Raw genomic sequence first — 19808 nt, 5'->3', positions numbered from 1 at the left:
GGCCCTTGCTGGACGTAGGAAAGATCGATTTTTAAATGGTGTGTGTGTGTATAGGTGTGTGTGTGTTTTGTTGTTGTTGTTTTGTTGTTGTTGTTTAAAGCAACTAGCGGCGTTACCTTTGGCAAGTTACCTGACCTCTCCCCCGCATTTTTTTTCTGTAAAATTGAATAATGATAATAGTGCTTACCCTTGGGCTGTCGGGAGATTGACAGAGGTTGACAGAATCAGTGCCTGAGCAGTGCTTAGCACTCAGTAAGCGCGTGCTCCTTACCTGTCAGCAAGAACGCTAGCTGATCTTCAAGCGTGTAGAATGACAGGAAACACTAAGCAAAACAAACGGCTTATGTTTACACATGCATTTATATTCAGTTCTGCCACTCCCATTTCATGCACTGTTGTCACATGGCTCTTTCCGCAGTTGTTTCTTAGTGGGACTTCAGCACGCCTTGATTTTCCCTTCTGTAGTTCACTGTAGCGTAATCATATGTTATACTGCTTGTTTTCTTTGTACTTTTTATTATCTGAGGTAGTGAGCTCTTTAAGGATAGGAAATGTTATATACATTTTTTATTAGCCGGGACAATTAACGCTCCCACCGTTATTCGAGTTGCCGTTGCACCATAGTTCTGACAATTTTTTTGTATGGTCAGACTTAAACTTTTGTCCATTGGGGTGAATTCCAATGTTTTCTTCGAGAGGGAAAAAAACAAAAAACAAACAAATAAAACCCTTTACATCTCTGTCAGCGCTTTTTGGAATGGGCGGGACTCAACTACCAAAGGGACAAGCAGCCGCGCAGCCCTCCAAGAGCAACGACTAGCGCGAGATAGAGAGGGCGGGAGCGAACTGCAGGAGAAACCGGAAGTGGCGTAACGTCCGGTCAAGGCAGCCATCTCGCCGTGAGACAGCAGGTGTCGGATCCGCAGGCGCAGCCGTGCGATGTTGGCCTCTACAGCCATATATTCGGCTCCTGGCAGAGACTTGGGGATGGAACCGCACAGAGCCGCGGGCCCTTTGCAGCTGCGATTTTCGCCCTACGTTTTCAACGGAGGGTAAAAACCCCAAAGAGCTGCCGCTTTCACTTTCGCCCTTCCCCCATCTGCTGAAGCCTATTTAGGAGTCACCGCCGTGGTGGCGCTGCCCCGGGCCCCTGCAGGCCTCAGAACCCTGAGCTGAGTGGGTCCGCACAAGGCCGGTCTCCCTGCCGTCCTCTCATGCCCTGTGTTTCCCTCTTCAGGCTCGCTTTGCTCAAGTTTACTTGGTGATTGCGATACAGCCTTGATTTTTAGGGTTTCCCATTACAGTCATGTCATTTGAGTTTTTATGTGGACTGCCACTCCATGCTCCTTGCTGCTGTAAGACAGTAAAGTAGAAATTGAAACATAGTCTCTGCTCTGTGGAAGACCATTAAAACTGGACCTCATGTACACGTTTCGTATGCCAGCAGGCGAGGGTAGAGGTTTAGCGTCTGAAACTTAAAAGTTAGGATTGTTTGGTCTGTGTTGTTAGATGCATAGCTGGGTTGGTAGCCGAAATGTCTAATTGTAGCCGCCTGATTTCTGTTATTTCTAATTGTAGCAGTGTAATCATTTTGTTTTATTTCAAATAGAAGGTGGGATTGGCTGAGCAAACTTAGTTTCATAGATAAGTGCTTTTTTTTTTAACGTTTAGCTTAAGTTCAGGAAAACAAAATACTCAGAAGATGGACCTTTTAGTATGTGTGTTCTTGTATGTTATGTTCAAGTTTGGGTTTTTATTTTAATTACCAGCTTTATCTTGAGTAGTATAATTTTCCGTGGTGGCACGCCAGAGATTTAGGGTTATAGAAAGATGCTCTGTTTAAGACTCTTGACAGGGAAGAGCTGTAAATTGAAGCAGTGGTTATAGTTACCAATCAAGCCTTGTACATTAAAATATACACACTCAATTTGAACGAACCGATGGTTCTTAAAACAAAAAATATTGGCTGGGCACTGTGGCTCGCACCTGTAATCCCAGGACTTTGGGAAGCCAAGGCAGGAGGATCATCGCTTGAGGCCAGGAGTTGAAGACCAGCCTGCGCAGCGTAGCAAGACCCCATCTCTACAAAAATAAATTTTAAAAACAAAGCAAAAATGTTAATTGGTTCCTCATAAATTTGAAATATAAATGCACATTTTTGGAGTGTGTTAGAAAGATAACGAAAGTCTGATTTTAGACTTGGTTCTGCCACTAAAGGACACTTTGGGTACTTCTGAACTTCTTGAACCTAAATTTCCTTATCTTCCTTAGTAGCTTCATAGTTTTTGGTGAGAATCAAGAGAGATGCATTTTGTAAATTGCAAGCTGTCATCTTATTTAATCCTTAGGAAAAGTGAATGTTAGGTGATATTAGCATCCTAGGGTTATATTAGACGTTAAACTGTCAGGGTCAGAGAGCTGGTGTGAAGTTGAGCCAGGACTTAATTCATAGCTATTTCACCACTGAGTTTATGGATACTTTTCCATTACGCACCTTAACACTTCCTGTGATGACTAATTAAGTTGTATATTGTAAGGAGGGTTATTGGACCTGTTTCGTAAGGCTGTTCTCTATAAATAAGAATTTTCGGTGTTCAGTATGCCCTGCTCATTACTCACTTTTTAATCCCTTGTAATCCAGTTTAAGCCATTACTGCCCTAAAAATTACTTAGAACTTTCTGATTACTTTTTCTCAGTCATTGTTCTTTTTCTTTAGTGTTTACTGCAGCTGGCTCTCAGGCAGCCTTCGCTTCTGCAAAATGAGGCCTCGTTCTCTTTTTCTACTCTGTCTTTAAATGTAGTTAAACAAGTCATTAGCCGCCTTGTTTATCGATCAGCACTCTTTCATGTCTCATTGCTGGGAGGATTACTTCCAAATCTGGTTTTCCAGTTCTGCCTCTCATGAGTCCCTCGATTCGGCTTCTTCAGTAAAACATTTCTAACTGGTTTTTCTGCTCTCAGGGTAACTCAGGACAGCTAGCAAAACAAAAAGCAAGCTAATTATTCCCCTCCATCTCCTCTTCTCCTTTGTTCTTCTTATTTTTTGAGACAGAGTCTCACTCTGTCCCCCAGGCCGGAGTGCAGCGGTGCGATCTCAGCTCACTGCACCCTCCAACTCCTGGGTTCAAGCATTTCTGCCTCAGCCTCCTGAGTAGCTGGGATTACAGGCGCCTGCCACCACGCCTGGCTAATTTTTGTAGTTTTAGTAGAGATGGGTTTCACCATGTTGGCCAGGCTGGTCTCGAACTCCTGATCTCAGGCAATTCACCCGCCTCAGCCTCCCAAAGTGCTGGGATTACAGGTGTGAGCCACCGTGCCCGGCCTCCTCTCCTCTCCTTTAAAATACTTATAATTATGCCATCATTCTGCTCATCTAAGTTCGAAATCTTGGATGTCATAATTGGTTTTCCCAGTTCCTAAAACATTTACGTGGATATAAAAATTTGTCTATTTTGTGTGTTTGTGATGATTTTGGATTTACTGTTCACCCTGCTACCTTACTATTGCATTAGTAGTATTAGAACAGCGTTTCCGTCCCATTTCACATACTATGTTATCGTCAGAGTAGTCTTCCTAAAACCCCACTTTGTAAATGGAACTTTTCTCTCTCTTGCATTCTTTTTTAAAGACCAGGTCTCACTCTAATGCCGAGGCACGATCATAGCTCACTGCAGCCTTGAACACCTGGGCTCAAGCAGTCCTCCCACTTCAGCTTCTTGAGTAGTTACAACTACAGATCATTCTTGCTCAGAATACCTTCATGATTTCTTGCTAAAATTCCAAAATCTTTAGCTTGGCATTTGGGATTTTCTACAGTATTGAACCCTGTCCATCACATAAACCTTAACGTCACTACATGTGCTTATGCAAAAGGGTTGCTTGAATGTATGTATGAGTTGCTTGAATGTATGTACTATTTGAATAATTACCTGTTTGCCATTGCTTGCTGTTTATATTACCTGGAATGCCATCCTTTTCTACTTGAGAGCTTTAGCACAAATCCCTCCTCAGTAAAAGTAGTGGCTTAAGTTTTCTGAGTGCTTACGTCTGTGAGGCACCATGCCTTTAATTTCCACTGTTGCATTGAAGCAGTGGTTGTAGTTATCAATCAAGCCTTGTACATTAAAATATACACACCCAAATATACATACACACCTTGTGACACAGGTACTGTTATCATCAACTTGCATTTGGAGAATTTGTCCAAGATCACATACCTAGTAAGTAGAAAGAGTGGATCTCTGTCTCATGTAATTCCAGAGCCCAGGTGCTTAGTCATACTCCAGTGCCATAGCACTTATAGCTAACACTTACTAGAGGACCAGTTACATGTCAGGGACTGCTATAAGGGCTTTACATATTTGATCCTTTGAACACCCTAATGAGGTAGCAACTGCAGTGATCTCTGTTGTATATATGATGAAATTGACGCTTTGAGAAGTAACTTACCCGCAGTCTCATATCTGCGAAATGGGAAAGCCAGAATTAGAACCCGGGCAGTCTGCTTTTGGAATTCTACTGTAAGTCTCTTTGATAAGCTGTCAAATTGTACAGCCACAGAGGGAAAAATTTACTGTTTGTCCATTTATTTGTCATTATATAAGGGCTTGGGTATAAAGAAATAAGCATTATATAGGCGTTATATAAGGACTTGGTTATAAAGAAATGAAACAAGAAAAAAAAATCCCATCTTCTCTAAACTTACAGAACTTGCGTTGTAGTACCACTGTCTATACCTGATCCTCAAGGGCACAGACGTGGTATTTAGTTGTTCTGTATTAGTAGTACCTTGCACAAGTAGGTATTTAATGTGTTGGTGATGATAATTCATTGGCTTTTCTGTTACCTCCTGCCAAGGAGACTTTGCCCTGATTTAGGCTTATTAATAATTTTTTTTTCCAGACAGCTTGTAGCCAGGCGTTCATTGTCTTCCCGCTCATCTTTCCTCTTCCCATTTGAATCATGTTTTTGTTGACATCTAGAGTATTTTATCCCATTATGTGCTATGGAGCATTCTTCTATTTGTAGGGATAGGATTACCACCCTGGAGAATTAATTTTTTTTCTTTTTTCCTCAGTACTGTATTGGCAATTGCTGGAGAAGATTTTGCAATTGTTGCTTCTGATACTCGATTGAGTGAAGGGTTTTCAATTCATACGCGGGATAGCCCCAAATGTTACAAATTGTAAGTAAATATTTCTAAAGACATTTCACAATGCCTTTGTAATGATTTAATGCTGTGAGAGTTTCTACTTCTAAATGATTTGTTTCATGAGTTTTTAAGTTGCTGTTGGGAGCATTTTTATTAGAAAACCATTTTCTAAGTTAATGTTTCCTAATAATTCAATGTGCAGTCGTAATAATATTTGCTATATTCAGGGTACCAAAAGTGCTTTCGGTAACCTAAATGTGTTCACCCCAGCATTTTACCGTGAAAAATTTCAAATATACAACAAAAGTAAGAGCGTTTCATAATGAAAACCCATATGCCATCACCTGGATCTTACTGTTTGTATTTTACTAAAATTACTTCATCACTTTTTCCATCTATACATTTGTCTTAGTCCATTTTATGCTGCTGTAACAGAATGCCACACACTAGGTAACTTATAATGGACAGAAATTTATTGATTTACAGTTCTGGAGGCTGAGAAGTCCAAGATTGATGGGCTGGTATCTGGTGAGGGCTTTCCTGCTGTGTCTTAACATGGTGGAAAGCCAGAGAAAGAAAGAAGAGCAAGCGAACCCACTGCTGTGATAATATCCATTCATGAGGGCTGAGCCCTAGGACCTAAACACCTGGTCCCAACTCCCAGTACCATCACAATGGCAATTAAATTTCAACATGAGTTTTGAAGGGAACATTCAAACCACAGCTCCATTAATCCATTAAATGATATTTTTTAAAAATCTGCCTCCCCACACTGTTTTTTTTTTTTACCTGAAACATTCGTTTTAGAAATATCCTAAGCAATTATATCCACAGCTCAGTTTTAATAAGCTAGCTATGTTTTTCCTAAAACATGAAAATAAAGCCAAAACTTAAAAAAAAAAAAAACCTGCATAAATCACCTGAATACATACTGCAGATTGGCAGTGGTCTGTATTTAACAGTTTTGGAAATGCTTATAAATGGTCATGAATTCCTGGGTTAATTAAACTTGAATTGTAATAGGAATGGGACTTACGAGGTTTAGGTCGTTTGGATGGACCCTCCTTGTATTGTAGGAAGTAGGTACAGAAGAAAAGATACATTGTCTTTCCTGGTCCCAGGGATGGCCCACATCTTAAAAAGCAATGAAGTTTGTTTTCATCTTCCCAGTTCTCTTTCTCTCCACTTGTATCTTTTGATACCCCCATACCTCCTTTCTGCTTTCTGTTTATGGTGCTCTCGTGTTACGTTTTTTTGTCCTCAAGGATGACACTTGTACAACTTGAAAGTAGTAAATATTAGAAATAAGATTTTAAAACAACTTTATGGATACCATCCTTGTACTAGCTTTTACTCATCTTTTAAATATTGCTTTGGTTACGTTTGCTGCTGAAGTGAGCACCTTTTTTTTTTTTTTTTTTTTTAATGAAACACGTCAGATATAGAGATAGAGAATAAGAACAATGCAGCATTAACAAATGCCTGTATATATCCCTCATCCCATGTCCTGTGGGGCTGACCTAGAACTAAGCTTGCCTCTTCCAAACCTGTTTGAGACTGTGTTCTTTGCATGAAAACTCCCATTCCTTTGATGCACCTGGATATTTGGGAAAAGCATCTTGAAGTTCTAAGATTTCTGTCTTTCCCTGTTGGTATTGTCAACCAATCTTGTTAGTAAAGGCAGTAAAGCCTTATAGGGGATTGGACGTCTTCACCTCAGTGCATTGAGGTTGATGGTAGGGATAGATGAGGTGATGTTAGTGATGACCCCAGAGGTGTCAGCTGCTCTCCTAGTAGGACAGGTATGGTTTGTGCGAGTCATTCATAAGTTTCCAAAAGGAATTATGTGGCCTCTGCAAAATATTGTTTAGGTTTCTTTGTAGATTCATATCAAGATCTAGGAATTAATTTTTGAAATACACAGTTGAATTTGTATGTCTATACCAAATTTTAATCCTTTCCATACAGATGGACATTTAGGTTTTGTTTTGTTTTGGGGTGCTATTTAAATGAGTACTCACTGGTGAGTCTAGAGCATCCCTTTGCATACTTGCACAAGTATATTGACAAGATGGATTTCTAGCAATAGAATTGGTTAAAGTGGTGTGTATTTAAATTTTTAATAGATACTACCGAATTGCCCATCTAACAAGTTAATCAGTTTATACTGTTTCCACAACCTCACCAGCATTTAGTTAGGCATTTTTAGCCAGTATAATTGGTTGAAATAGTCTCTTTTTTAGATTTGGATTTCTGAGTAACATAGAGGCTCTTATGTTTATGGTGACTTAATGTCTCTTTTTTCTGTGACTTGTCTGTTCATAGAAGGTTACCCATCTTTCCTTTATGTTATTGCTTTTCTTATTTGTAAGAATTTTTATAGAATTAAAATTAGACTTCGGGGGTAGATGCTACTAATATATTTTCTTAGGGTTTTAAAAAGCTATTCTTAAATTTCCCTGTAGAATTTTATGTAGTCAAATTTATGAAATTTTTCTGTGTGGCCCTTGGATTGTGTTGTTTAAATCTACCTTCACGAGGCTGGGTGCAGTGGTTCACACCTGTAATCCCAGCACTTTGGAGGCCAAGGCAGGCGGATTACCTGAGGTCAGGAGTTCGAGACCAGCCTGGCCAACATGGTGAAACCCCATCTCTACTAAAAATACAAAAATCAGCTGGGTGTTGTGGTGGGTGCCTGTAATCCCAGATACTTGGGAGGCTGAGGCAGGAGAATTGCTTGAACCTAGGAGGCGGAAGTTGCAGTGAGCCAAGATTGCACCACTGCATTCCAGCCTGGGTGACAAGAGCGAAACTCCGTCTCAAAAATCAATCAACCTACCTACGTATCTTCCTCAGCCCAAGATAGTAAAAAAATTCACCCATGATTTATTTAGTCCATTCGTAGTTGCATTTTTAAAGTCTTTGATCCACCTGTAATTCATCTGGAATAAGGGGTAAGATGGAATACAGACCCCTCCTCCCCAGAAGGGTGGCTGTTTGTCCCATTACCATTTAGGGAATAGTGGGAATCAGAATTTTAAATTTAAAATTGCTGAAGATATGTTTTGCTCTACTATCTAACCAGCTCAATTTTCTGAAATGTGCTTTTTACAGAACAGACAAAACAGTCATTGGATGCAGCGGTTTTCATGGAGACTGTCTTACGCTGACAAAGATTATTGAAGCAAGACTAAAGGTAGATGCTTTTGTACATTTCTACACTATTTTAAATTAATAGTAATTCATTAAATTCTTTGAAGCCTACAGCATGACTGTTGGTCAAATAGCTAGAGAGTCACTAGGTTAGTAGATGAATTACAAATGTATGCAAGAAATGAAATGATATCATTACTGCAGGGTCATTAAAGTTGCATAATGTGAAACAGCAGCATATTCCATTTGTTAAAGTCTTGTATCATATGAAGGGTTCTCTACCCTTTTAGAAGGAGCCTGGGAGGATTTCTTCTCTGAAGATACTCTTCCCTCAAAAACAAAGCAAATCAATTTCTGTGGCAGGAGAGAGCCCAGGAAAGATTTGACACAGGAGCTTGGTTTGCATCACCATCAGTTGACAAGCTTTTCCTCTTTACAGTGCTGTGCTCTTAGTTGGCAGGATGCATGAGTAGAAATACGAAAGAATGAATAAGCCGGGAGCTTGGATGAGAGGCACAACATGCACCATTAACTTCTGTCACCTGACAGGCTTCAGTTGATAGCCAGCTGCCAGAAGTCAGGGGTGATCACATTCTGTTTTGCCTATTCATGAATAACACTTGAGATTATTTACACTTATGAGTGTTTACTGGAGTATATAATATATTTATTTAACTGACACATGCTTTTTGAATGTGTAGAAAGGATTTCACTCAGTATTTATCAATTGTTAATGCTTTTTTAGAAACTTACATTGAAAGCTATAGTGACTTACATTTATTGGCATATTTATATGATAATTCCTAATGCTTATTTTATAAATGGGAGTTAGAAGACAAAAGTAAACATGATATTGTTAATAAAACAAGGAATGGTGAATTCAACATAATACACACCCCTTCCTGAAGTTTTTCTCTCATACTTTATTAGATGGTGAAATAAATGTTGGTGCTTGGTTTCGAAATGAAATGGAATGAAATTTTTTTTTTTTTTTTTTTTTTTTGAGACAGAGTTTCGCTCTTGTTGCCCAGGCTGGAGTGCAATGGCATGATCTTGGCTCACTGCAACCTCTGCCTACTGGGTTCAAGTGATTATCCTGCCACAGCCTCCCAAGTAGCTGAGATTACAGGCACCTGTCACCACCCCGTCTAATTTTTGTATTTTAGTAGAGACGGGGTTTCACCATGTTGGCCAGGCTGGTCTCGAACCCCTGACTTCAGGTGATCCACCCATCTCAGCCTCCCAAAGTGCTGGGATTACAGGCCAGCAGTGAGCCACTGTGCCCGGCCTATGAATAATTTTTTTATAGTTTTTATCTTGGAAAGACATTCCTCTATAAAAAACTTATCCGTTACTTGTAGTTCATTTCTAATCATTTTTCAGTGTTTTGACTGTCATTGTTTAATTTTACGGTGCTAGTTAGGTATCTATCTGCCTATTTATTTAGAGACAGCATCTCGCTTTGTTGCACAGGCTGGAGTACAGTGGTGCAATTGTAGCTCACTGTAGCCTTCATCTCCTGGGCTCAAACGTTCTCCCACCTCAGTTGAGATTACAGGTGTGAGCCACTATTCCTGGCCATTAGGTTTCTCATTAGAGATGTTTGCTATATGGTTAACAAAAATTGGTGATCTTGAATTCATTTTATGTTTATAATTTTTGTGAAGTTTCTCTACCAGTGGATAATGTAGGGCTCCCAACGGTATAGTAAAGCTAGGATTTGCAGTCACTGTATTGTCATGCTAAGACCCTGTTTTGGATGCTTGTGTTCTCTACTGTAGATGTTTTAAGGATCACGACCACTGCTGTGTATTAAAATCATGCAGAGTAAGCGTGCCGCCCTGTGTCTTCTGTTCTCACAGAGATCTGCTCCACAAAGAGAGGGACTTACATCTAGGTTTGATCAGGGATTGCCATAATTTTTTCTGTAAAGGACCAGATAGTAAATATTTACAGCTTTATGGGCCATTTGATCTGCTTCTGTAGTGAAAAAGCAGCCACGGACAATATTCATAGAAATAGGGAGTAGGCTGGATTTGGCCCCTGAGCCAAACTACAGGGGTAATTTGTTGACCCCTGGTCTATATGCAGAGTGAGGGAGAGAGATGGATTTAAACCCATCTTCCTTAGGCCACTTCATGTGCCCTTTCATGCACATTAGCTCTTGGATTAGCAGTACCTGAAATAAGGGTGGTATGGAAAATAGAGTCTTTAAACCAGAGAGCTGAGGGCAAACTTGGCATTCCTTCCCTTAAAATTTTATGTTAGTAATACTGTGTTGGTTGATCATGAAGGAAATAGGCATGCTTTCCCCTTTCACTGTGGTATGCATTTATTTATTCACTTTATACTGTTGATTGTTCTAGTCTATAATGGCCTCTGCCTCTACATGCCTGTGACTTTTATCAATAATTGCAGATGTATAAGCATTCCAATAATAAGGCCATGACTACGGGGGCAATTGCTGCAATGCTGTCTACAATCCTGTATTCAAGGCGCTTCTTTCCATACTATGTTTACAACATCATCGGTGGACTTGATGAAGAAGGTAGATTTCCTTCTTTCTGGAAAATGGTGGGGGGAGGAGTTATTATTCCCTAGATGTGTGTATCTCCATCTAGAGTTGAAAAGAACCATAAATACCATCTGACACAATTCTCATTTCATTTCTGATAATGAAAGTGATGAAGAAACTGAAGCTAATATATGACATCCAAAGGCACGTTAAAGCTCTAATAGTGAATGTTGAGCAGCCAGTTATTTTACTATTTTCTCAGGATCTTGCATGAGTTAGTAGTAAATAATTAGGCATTTTTATCTTATAGAAAGAAATCGGACCTAGAAAGCTTGACCTAAACGTGATTCTGAATATCGAAAATTTTTTTATTAACAAATATACTTCAAAAAAGTTCTTTAAAGGTTCTAGAAGTCATTTGGGGTAATTAATAATAAGCATCTACTCCGTGTTTTCAGAACTTTTTGAAACACCTCTTTGATTTTTTGTCAGAGTCAGACCAGGATTCCCTGAGAGTATTAAGTCTTGTTACTTAATATTCCATCCCATTTTTGATCCAGAGCTGCATTACCCCACATGGGCACCAATGTTTTCCACCAGTTCTCATTTGGATTGGCTGTTGGTTGCATTTAAAAACCAAATACAAGTACAATGTCCCAGGACATATCTGTGTCACTTAGAGTAGTCCATTGACACAGATGGATAAGTAGTCCGTTGACACAGATGGATAAGTAGTCCATCTGTGTCATTTAGAGTAGTCCATTGAGATAAGAAGTTACAGAAGTGTCTAGACGAGGATATCATTGGAGTAAGCCCATCTTCTGTGTTCCTTCTGGCTGAACCTGTAGCTGAAGTTGCCCTAAAAGTGGGGGCAGAGGAATTCCTGTAAGGGACTGCCCTGAACCTAGTTGGGGTTCCAGAACACTAAATCTCAGGGTAATCAGTCAAAAACATTTAGTGCTGCAGCAGTCCTCTCAGCAGACAGCAGGAAAAGATGTGTCCAAGGTGAGGGAGTTGATTTGCGTGTTGAAGGAATTTGGTTCAGGGCCAGGGATAGTTTCTGTGTGTTTAGCAACAGGGATAATTTCTCAGTGTTTCAAGCAATAGCCTAAACAACATTATCAGTGCCTGGGAATGTTCAAGGCAGGCCTTGGCGTGGGTCAGAGCCTCCAGGGGAATACATGCAGCTGGCCACATCACAGAGCATCTCAGTTGGACACAGAAAGAAAGCAAGGGGACTGGGGACCCTAAATCCTGTGAGGGGAGAATTCTAAGAGGAAAGGGTCAAGCTTCTTTTCAGCGCTCTGCCTCTCGGTTGTTGACTCCTATCGCTTTCTGTTCCATGAGCATTTTCTTTGTGTGTGCTATCTCTGACTCTTAACATCCGCCCCCATACACAGCCTTGGGGAACATTCTGATCATTTTACCTGCCATGGTTTAGGTGTAGACAAATTAGGTTGACACAATTTCTTTTTAAGGCTTTCAACCTTAGTTGAAAACCAAGAGAAAAAGTAAAGTGTAGAAATAGTAAAAATAGAAATGAATTACCTTTAACCTGGGTAATTAGAGTCTAGCTACAAATTAATTTGCCTAACTTAGCATGCAGGATGCTTCTGGTGTCTTTTGACTTACATTATGCCTGGCTTTAATGTCAGATTAATAGATTCAGATTTTAGCAACGTTAAAAATAGCTGCCATTGAATTTCAGCAGGCCAGACAGCATCCTTTGAGTTTTTCCGAGAGTTAGAGAGTCTAATCTGGGAAAGCTGATATCTATTAACCAGCAGACCTAAGATTCAGGTTTGGCTTTTGTTTCACTTCAGAGCCCTGTTCTTTGATTTCCATGTAACAGTGTTGCTAGTTTTGGTGACAACCTCAGGTGTCTCTAGAACTGTCTTTCTAAGCTTGTCTGTCTGGTTGGCTTTTAAGTGTTCTTTAAACTAATTTTTATTTTACAGAGGAATTTGTGTGAATAATAAAGCAGTCCTCTATCTTTTTTTTCCATTGCCGTAAGACAGTTTTCAGCTCTTTTACCTGTATTTCCTGCTACTTACCTCCATTTTCCAAACTCTGTATTTGTACTGCACTCTTTTGAGATATCTTTTGGTGTTTTGTTCTGGTAGATGATGGTTCTTAGCTCTTCTGTGTCCTCTTCCTCATTAGCATCCTCCTTTAACACATTACACTTTTGGTAACATAGACCTTTAATGTTTTTATTATGACCAGATAGATATTGATCTTTGTTGCGCCAAGTAGTATGCATTAATATTTTCTTTCTTGTGTAACTCGTTTTTATTTTTTTCTTAAGTTAACTATCTCTAATTGGCTCAGATTTCTTTAAACTTTTTGTCAGTTCCTTGTACATTCTCTGAGTACAATTCATCTGGTTGTCAGACCTTACATACTAGGTGGATCCCTTTTCCCTTTGCTCCAGGATGGACCACTGCCATCCTGAGATTCCCCCACATCCTGTGCTCTCCTCTTTCTTGATTTATTTCCTTATTTTAGAGACTTATCTCCTAAAAGATTTCTGAAAAAATCAAAATGGGACCTTTTTGAGACTTTGCTTTTAGGATGTTTTCTTTACCCTGGTGTTCTGAAATTGTATAGTGATGTTCCTTGCCTAGAGTTTCTTCTTTGTTTTGTCCTCTTTCTCTACCTTCTTTCCTCTCCTCCTCCCCTACCTCTCCCCACCTTCTCCACAACTACCTGGATTATGACCCGGAACTTTATTTTTGACTCTGCATGTTATCCATGTCTGTCTTTTTTGTTCTACTTTATGAAGATTTCCTTAATTTTAGCTTTTCATCCTTTACTGATTGCTTTTATTTCTGGTGTCATTAATTTCCAAGAGCTTGTTCTTATTTTTTGTCTTTTTTAAAAAAATCCTGTTTACTTTCTTTGCAGTTTTCTATATTTCATCAGAATGCTTTTTTTTTTCACGTTGTGTGTTCATTTTTGGCCTCTGTCTTCTATGTTAGAGGCTTCCTTCAAATTTCTGATTTTTTTTTTTTTTTTTTTTTTTTTTTTGCTGTCCATTCACATTGAAGAGTCTTGTACCAAAATTTGATTATGAAAGTCCTTGTTGACATGGCTTGTCAACTGACAGCCATTAACTGGGTGCTTAAGTAAGCAGCATTTTCTTCAGATGAAGAATTTCTTTAATCTTTTTTCCTGAGGTGAGGTGGGACTACAGGAAGAGAAGCCTGGTTGGCAGCTTTTTAGGCCTCGGAGGAGGAAGGGGGCTGAAGGTCTGTGTTTTGTTTACATCAGCTTTCCATTTCATGTGTTTTGCTCCTACCCTTTACCACTCTAGAGCCTGGTCCCGTAAGTCCAGAGCCTCTGCTAATGTCTCAGGAGACTTCCTTTACTGTCTTCTGTGTTGGTGGATGCAGGGACCTAGAGAGCAGTGCTCCATATTGAAAACTTCAGGACACCAAGGTCCACAGCTCTTTCCCTTGGTGTCAACCGCTGTCTGCACTAACCTCTCTGTCGTTAATCTCTTAGCTGCTCTCATGCCTTTTAAAAATTTTTCTCCTAAATTAAAAGTGGCTTTAGTTTTTCTGCAGTGAAAACAATCAGTACATGTTTATACATACGCTCATGCAGTTTTATGTAAGTAGGACTTTGGTATCTGTTTTTCTGTAACTATACATTATGTATTATCAAGGAGATCTAAGCTATATGCATAATGATTTTTGTATTTAATTAAAAAAATTTTTTTTCTTCTGTTTTTGCTGCTATAATACATACCATCATTTACCTAACCAGTCCTCTAAAGGGCATTTTGGCTTCCTGTTTTCTTAATATAAACAGTATGATGAACATCCTTGTACATACATTTTTGTGTACTTCTCCAATTATGCTTGTCTTGCTAGAATAAACTTCGAGTAGTTGAAGTATCGGGTCAGATAATTTTTTTTTTGTATTTTGTTGACTGTATCCTTTCTGAAGGACACGCCAGTACCCTGAGTACCCGATTTTATGTAACCTTCCCAGTATTAGAATTAACACATTTTGAAACGTCTTTTTGCCTATTGTACAGTCTATTATTTTCATTTATATATATTTTTGGGCATGTTTTCATATGTTTATTGACTTTATAAATTTCCTCTTTGGAGACTGATTCATATATTAACCGTTGCCCATTTCCTTATTTGCAGGTTAGTTTTCTTCTTATTGATTTTCAAGAACTACATTCAACTGTGTCAAATGTCTGTAATATTATAGATATTCCCAAGAGTGTTATTTGTCTCTTTTGGGCACTGCGTTTTGCTACACAGAAATTTCTGTGTTTCATACAGTCTAATCTGTCAATCATTTCTTTATGACATTCAGTTTCTTGCCTTGTTAGAAAAACTTCTCCCATCCGAAGCTTAGCTGTATTTCTTTTAAGACTTGTCTGATTTTATTTTTTACATTGAAATGATTGTGCTTTTTGGATTTTACTTTGATGAGGAAAAGCACTTTGTAGTCAAGATTCATGCCATTCTACATTTATTTTTATTTTTATTTATCTATTGATTTTTGCTGTTTTATACTGATTTTACTAGTGTCTCTCTTGCTTCTTCTAGGGGGTCTTTAAAGCTATGTTCTTGGACATAGCCCACCCTTTCTTTGGTTTGTTTTTTTAAATTTGTTGTGTGTGGTTTTCTGAGATTGGTTCCATCCTTGGGTAAACCTTTTGGGCCTCAGTTTACTTGTGGCCTGTCATCCTCATGAGAGATACAATCATTTTTCTGCCTTTACACCTTACATCTCTTTCTTTTTTTGTATATTGAGGTTAGTGGATTGCCTGCTGTGATCTCATGTCTTGTCCCAAGCTTGCTTCCAGCAAAAGTACTTTCCAGTTTCTTAGGTGACCTCAGATGGTGCCTTCTCCACCAGAGAATTCAGTTTACACAATTCTTTTTTTTTTTGAGACCAAGTCTCGCTCTGTTACCCAGGCTGGAGTGCAGTGGCGTGATCTCGGCTCACCACAACCTCCGCCTCCCGGGTTCAGGCGATTCTCCTGCCTCAGCCTCCCAAGTAGTTGGGACTACAGGCACGTGCCACCATGCTCAGCTAATTTTTGTGTTTTTAGTAGAGACGGGTTTTCACTATGTTGGCCAGGCTAGTCTCGAACTCCTGACCTCGTGATCGGCCCACCTCAGCCTCCCAAGAGTGCTGGGATTGCAGGCATGAGCCACCGCGCCTGGCCAAGTTTACGCAGTTCTATAGTAGAAATCATACAAAGCTAACAGTGGCAGTTGTACATGGTTAGTAAGGAGATTGTCCCTATATCACATCTCCCAGGGTACTGAGTTCTGGTATATAATGTGTTTTCCAAATCAGCTATATTTTTAAAAAATCATACCTTGTAAATGACTTGTGATTTCTCATACCCAGCACACAGTTCTTTTTAACAGGCCTTTTTAAAAATTGTAGAATTACCTGTGTTCTTTGTAATAAACTCAAATAATATAGAAGCATATGAATTAATTCCCTTCTTTTCTTGCCTCTAATTCAGTGCTCAAAGATGACCAACCACAGTTTGTTATTTATCTTTCCAGACTTTTTTGTGCTTGTACAAATAGTTTTCTTATTCTTTTAAACAAAAACAGTGTTGTATTATGCAAGTTACAGAGTTCTCTTCATTTTACTTTGTCTTGCGGATGTGTCCCTTGGACCTGTCTATATACATAAGTCGTGCTTTCCTTCAAGTTCTCCTCTTCATTAGCTTAGGAGAGCCAAGAAATAAAGACTTTCTTATAAATTACTGTTTGAGTTTGGCTGATGTGTCCTACAGAAACCTAACCATCTCTCTCTGTGTTCTCCCTACTCTTATGGGTCCTCACCTACTCCCATGACTTGGATTATTTTTATGTATTCTCATGGCTTCCAACTCTTACATCTGCAGTGCTTAATTCTCTTGTCATCTTTACCTGAAGATCATAAAAATGCCTTTCTCCCTCTTACCCACCCTTTCTGTGTTACTCAATATTGTATTTTAACTCCCAAGCCTACAGTTTACCCTCGAACAACACACCAACACAGGGATTGGGGCTCTCTGCTGGGTGGCACCTGTGCAATGGTGACTGTTCTGGCTGTCACCTGTGCAATGGTGACTGCATTCTGCCTGTCACATGTGCAACAGTGTGTGTGCTGCAGCTGTCACCAGTGCAACAGTGACTGTGTTCCAACTGTTCCCTGAAGTTTTAGCCAAGGTGATAGTCCGTTTTGTGTCACGTTTTGACCTGATTTATTTTTGCGATGATTTGGGATTGTGATTGGATGCCATCCTTATGAATACTGTTCTCTTCTTTAAGGAAAGGGGGCTGTATACAGCTTTGACCCAGTAGGGTCTTACCAGAGAGACTCCTTCAAGGCTGGAGGCTCAGCAAGTGCCATGCTACAGCCCCTGCTTGACAACCAGGTAATGATACTGTGTCCAGGTAATGATACTATGTCCAGCTTGTCATGGTGTTCAGTTGAAGTGCTTTCCTCCAAGTTCTCCTCTTCATTAGCTTAGGAGAGCCAAGATATAAAGACTTTCTTATAAATTACTGTTTGAGTTTGGCAGATGTGTCCTACAGAAACCTTATGGTCTCTCTCTGTGTTCTGCCTACTCTCTTGTGGGTCCTTACCTACTCCCATGATTTTGATTGTTTTCCTGTATTCTCATGGCTTCCAACTCTTTTATGTCTGTAGTGGTTAATTCTCTTGCCATCTTTACCCTGAAGATCATAAAAATGCCTTTCTCCCTCTTACGTACCCTTTCTGTGTTACCCAATACTGTACTTGAACTCCCAAGCATACAGTTGACCCTTGAACAACACAGGGATTGAGGTGCCAATTCCCCGAGCACTGGAAAATCCACATATAACTTTCGACTCCCAGAAAACTTACTAATAAGCCTAGTGTTGACTGGAAGCCTTGCCAGTAACGTAAACTGTGGATTATCACATATTTTGCATATGTATTATGTGCTGTATTCTTATGATAAATAAACTACAGGAAAGAGAATGTTATTAAGAAAATCATAGGAAAAGAGAATACATTTACAATACTGTATTTGTTGATACTGTAAGTTTACATCATCTGTTTACAAGGAGAATCATCTGTCTGGAGTGGTGGACAACCACAGCTGCAGACCTCAATCTACAGTACATATCAAGCAATTCAGCTTTTTCTTGTAATGTCATAACTTTCCCTGCTTCTTGGGAGCACTTCCAGCATCACTAATAGTGCTTTGTTTGGGTCACTTCTTATTTAAGGTTTATAATATTGCACTAAACACAATGAAAAAGGAGAACATTGAGAGATCACTTTAACTTTTTATAATCAATTTGTGTGTATTTTATGGTAGTAAATGATAAAACAGCTAGTATCTACATATAGTTTATACATTTGTGACATACCTTTCTCTTAATTTTTAAGATATTTTTAGGCTACTTGGTTCATCTGAGTTTTTTCAAATTGTTGCAGGTCTCCAAAAACTTCTCAGTATGTTTATTGAAAAAATTTATGTATAAGTGCACCTGAGCAGTTGAAAACTGTGTTATTCAAAGGTCACCTGTATTTCTAATTCATCCCTCTTTTTGATTACTGCTGGCTAAAGTCAGACCTACATTATTAGATTATTGGATTTATTTCCTAACATCCTTTCTGCCTACAAGTTTACTTCCCTAATTCATCCTGCTCAGTTTTCTGAAGGATGTCATATATAGCTACTCCTCTGCTTATTGCTTATTGACCTCATCTCCTGTCACCCCACTACACCCAGACCCTAACTCTGCTTTTCTCAGAAAAGATGTGCTCTTCCTAACTCCGTCCCACATCTTCAGTCTGGAATGTTCTGTGCTCTTCAGTGTAGCCTTCAGCGCTCACCTACTTAAAAGTCCTTTCTGCTGAAGCCTATCTTCTTCTAGGAGACTTACTGGACATTTGTTGGGGCTCTCCTGGCTCTTATTTTCTTCTTAGTTGTAATAATTCTCTCATCACTTTGCTTGCATATGTCCACCTCTCTAGGTCATGTGCTTCTCAAGAGTGGGAGCTTTGCCAGGGAATCCTTGTCAGATTTCTGATGTGTATAATTCATCCAGGTCTGGAAGGGTCTTTATTCAGTCTGAGGGATATTTTAATTTTGTGTAGTATTTTCATCACAAATCCTCATACACATGAGGGTATTGGAAGAAACTTGAACCTTTCCTTTGTGCTACTGTCACATGACATCTCACCCAAGTTTCCTGTCCCACCAGGTTGGTTTTAAGAACATGCAGAATGTGGAGCATGTTCCGCTGTCCTTGGACAGAGCCATGCGGCTGGTGAAAGATGTCTTCATTTCTGCAGCTGAGAGAGATGTGTACACTGGGGACGCACTGCGGATCTGCATAGTGACCAAAGAGGGCATCAGGGAGGAGACTGTTCCCTTAAGGAAGGACTGATCTGTGTGCTGTTATCACCAATCAGTTCAGAACTGGTTGATTTTGTACTTTGGAACTGTACCTTGGATGGTTTTGTTTATTAAAAGAGAAACCTGAAGTACTCATTTTGCTATAACTTGTCTTCTCTAAGCAGGACAGGTACAGGAAGTAGAATTTCTGTTAATTTTCTTCATTTTTCCCACTCTTTTCTATTTTTCCGAGATTTTTTTTTTTTTCTTTGCATTTTAAGTAATGAAAACAGGTCATGTTAGTTTTCCCTTACACTAATGAGCTAGGAATGTCTCTGTAAAAGTTGACCTTTTGGGCAAACTTATCTTATGAAGAGGGCTCTGGTGTTTATTCAGCCAGCTTGCCTGAAGGGACCTTTAAACCATCCAGAAGGGAGAGAATTTACTAGGGTTTTATTAAGACTCTAATGGTTATAAATGAAATATCTTAAGATTTTTCACTTTTGGGACTGTTAAGCAGTCTGGAGTAGCTATTTTGGAGAAAAATCTTCAACCAAAATAAAACTGTAAAAAAAAAAAGGCATTTATACAAGTTTTAGCCAGAAATCTGGGA

General features: G+C 39.3%; 1 protein-coding gene across 1 annotated transcript; it reads left to right on the top strand.

The window, feature by feature from the left end:
• Positions 1-751: 751 nt before the first annotated feature.
• On the top strand, positions 752-19347 carry PSMB1 (proteasome 20S subunit beta 1). The gene is made up of 6 exons (XM_002817607.4): positions 752-1052; positions 5079-5186; positions 8268-8349; positions 10725-10854; positions 17130-17236; positions 19062-19347. The coding sequence occupies exons 1-6, from the start codon at positions 940-942 to the stop codon at positions 19245-19247; spliced, it is 726 nt and encodes a 241-aa protein (XP_002817653.2). The 5' UTR covers positions 752-939; the 3' UTR covers positions 19248-19347.
• Positions 19348-19808: the final 461 nt, after the last annotated feature.

This window comes from Pongo abelii, chromosome 5, assembly GCF_028885655.2.
Source record: "Pongo abelii isolate AG06213 chromosome 5, NHGRI_mPonAbe1-v2.0_pri, whole genome shotgun sequence".
In the NCBI taxonomy this organism is placed as follows: Eukaryota; Metazoa; Chordata; class Mammalia; order Primates; family Hominidae; genus Pongo; species Pongo abelii.
This window is presented reverse-complemented; position numbering and strand designations above follow the sequence as displayed.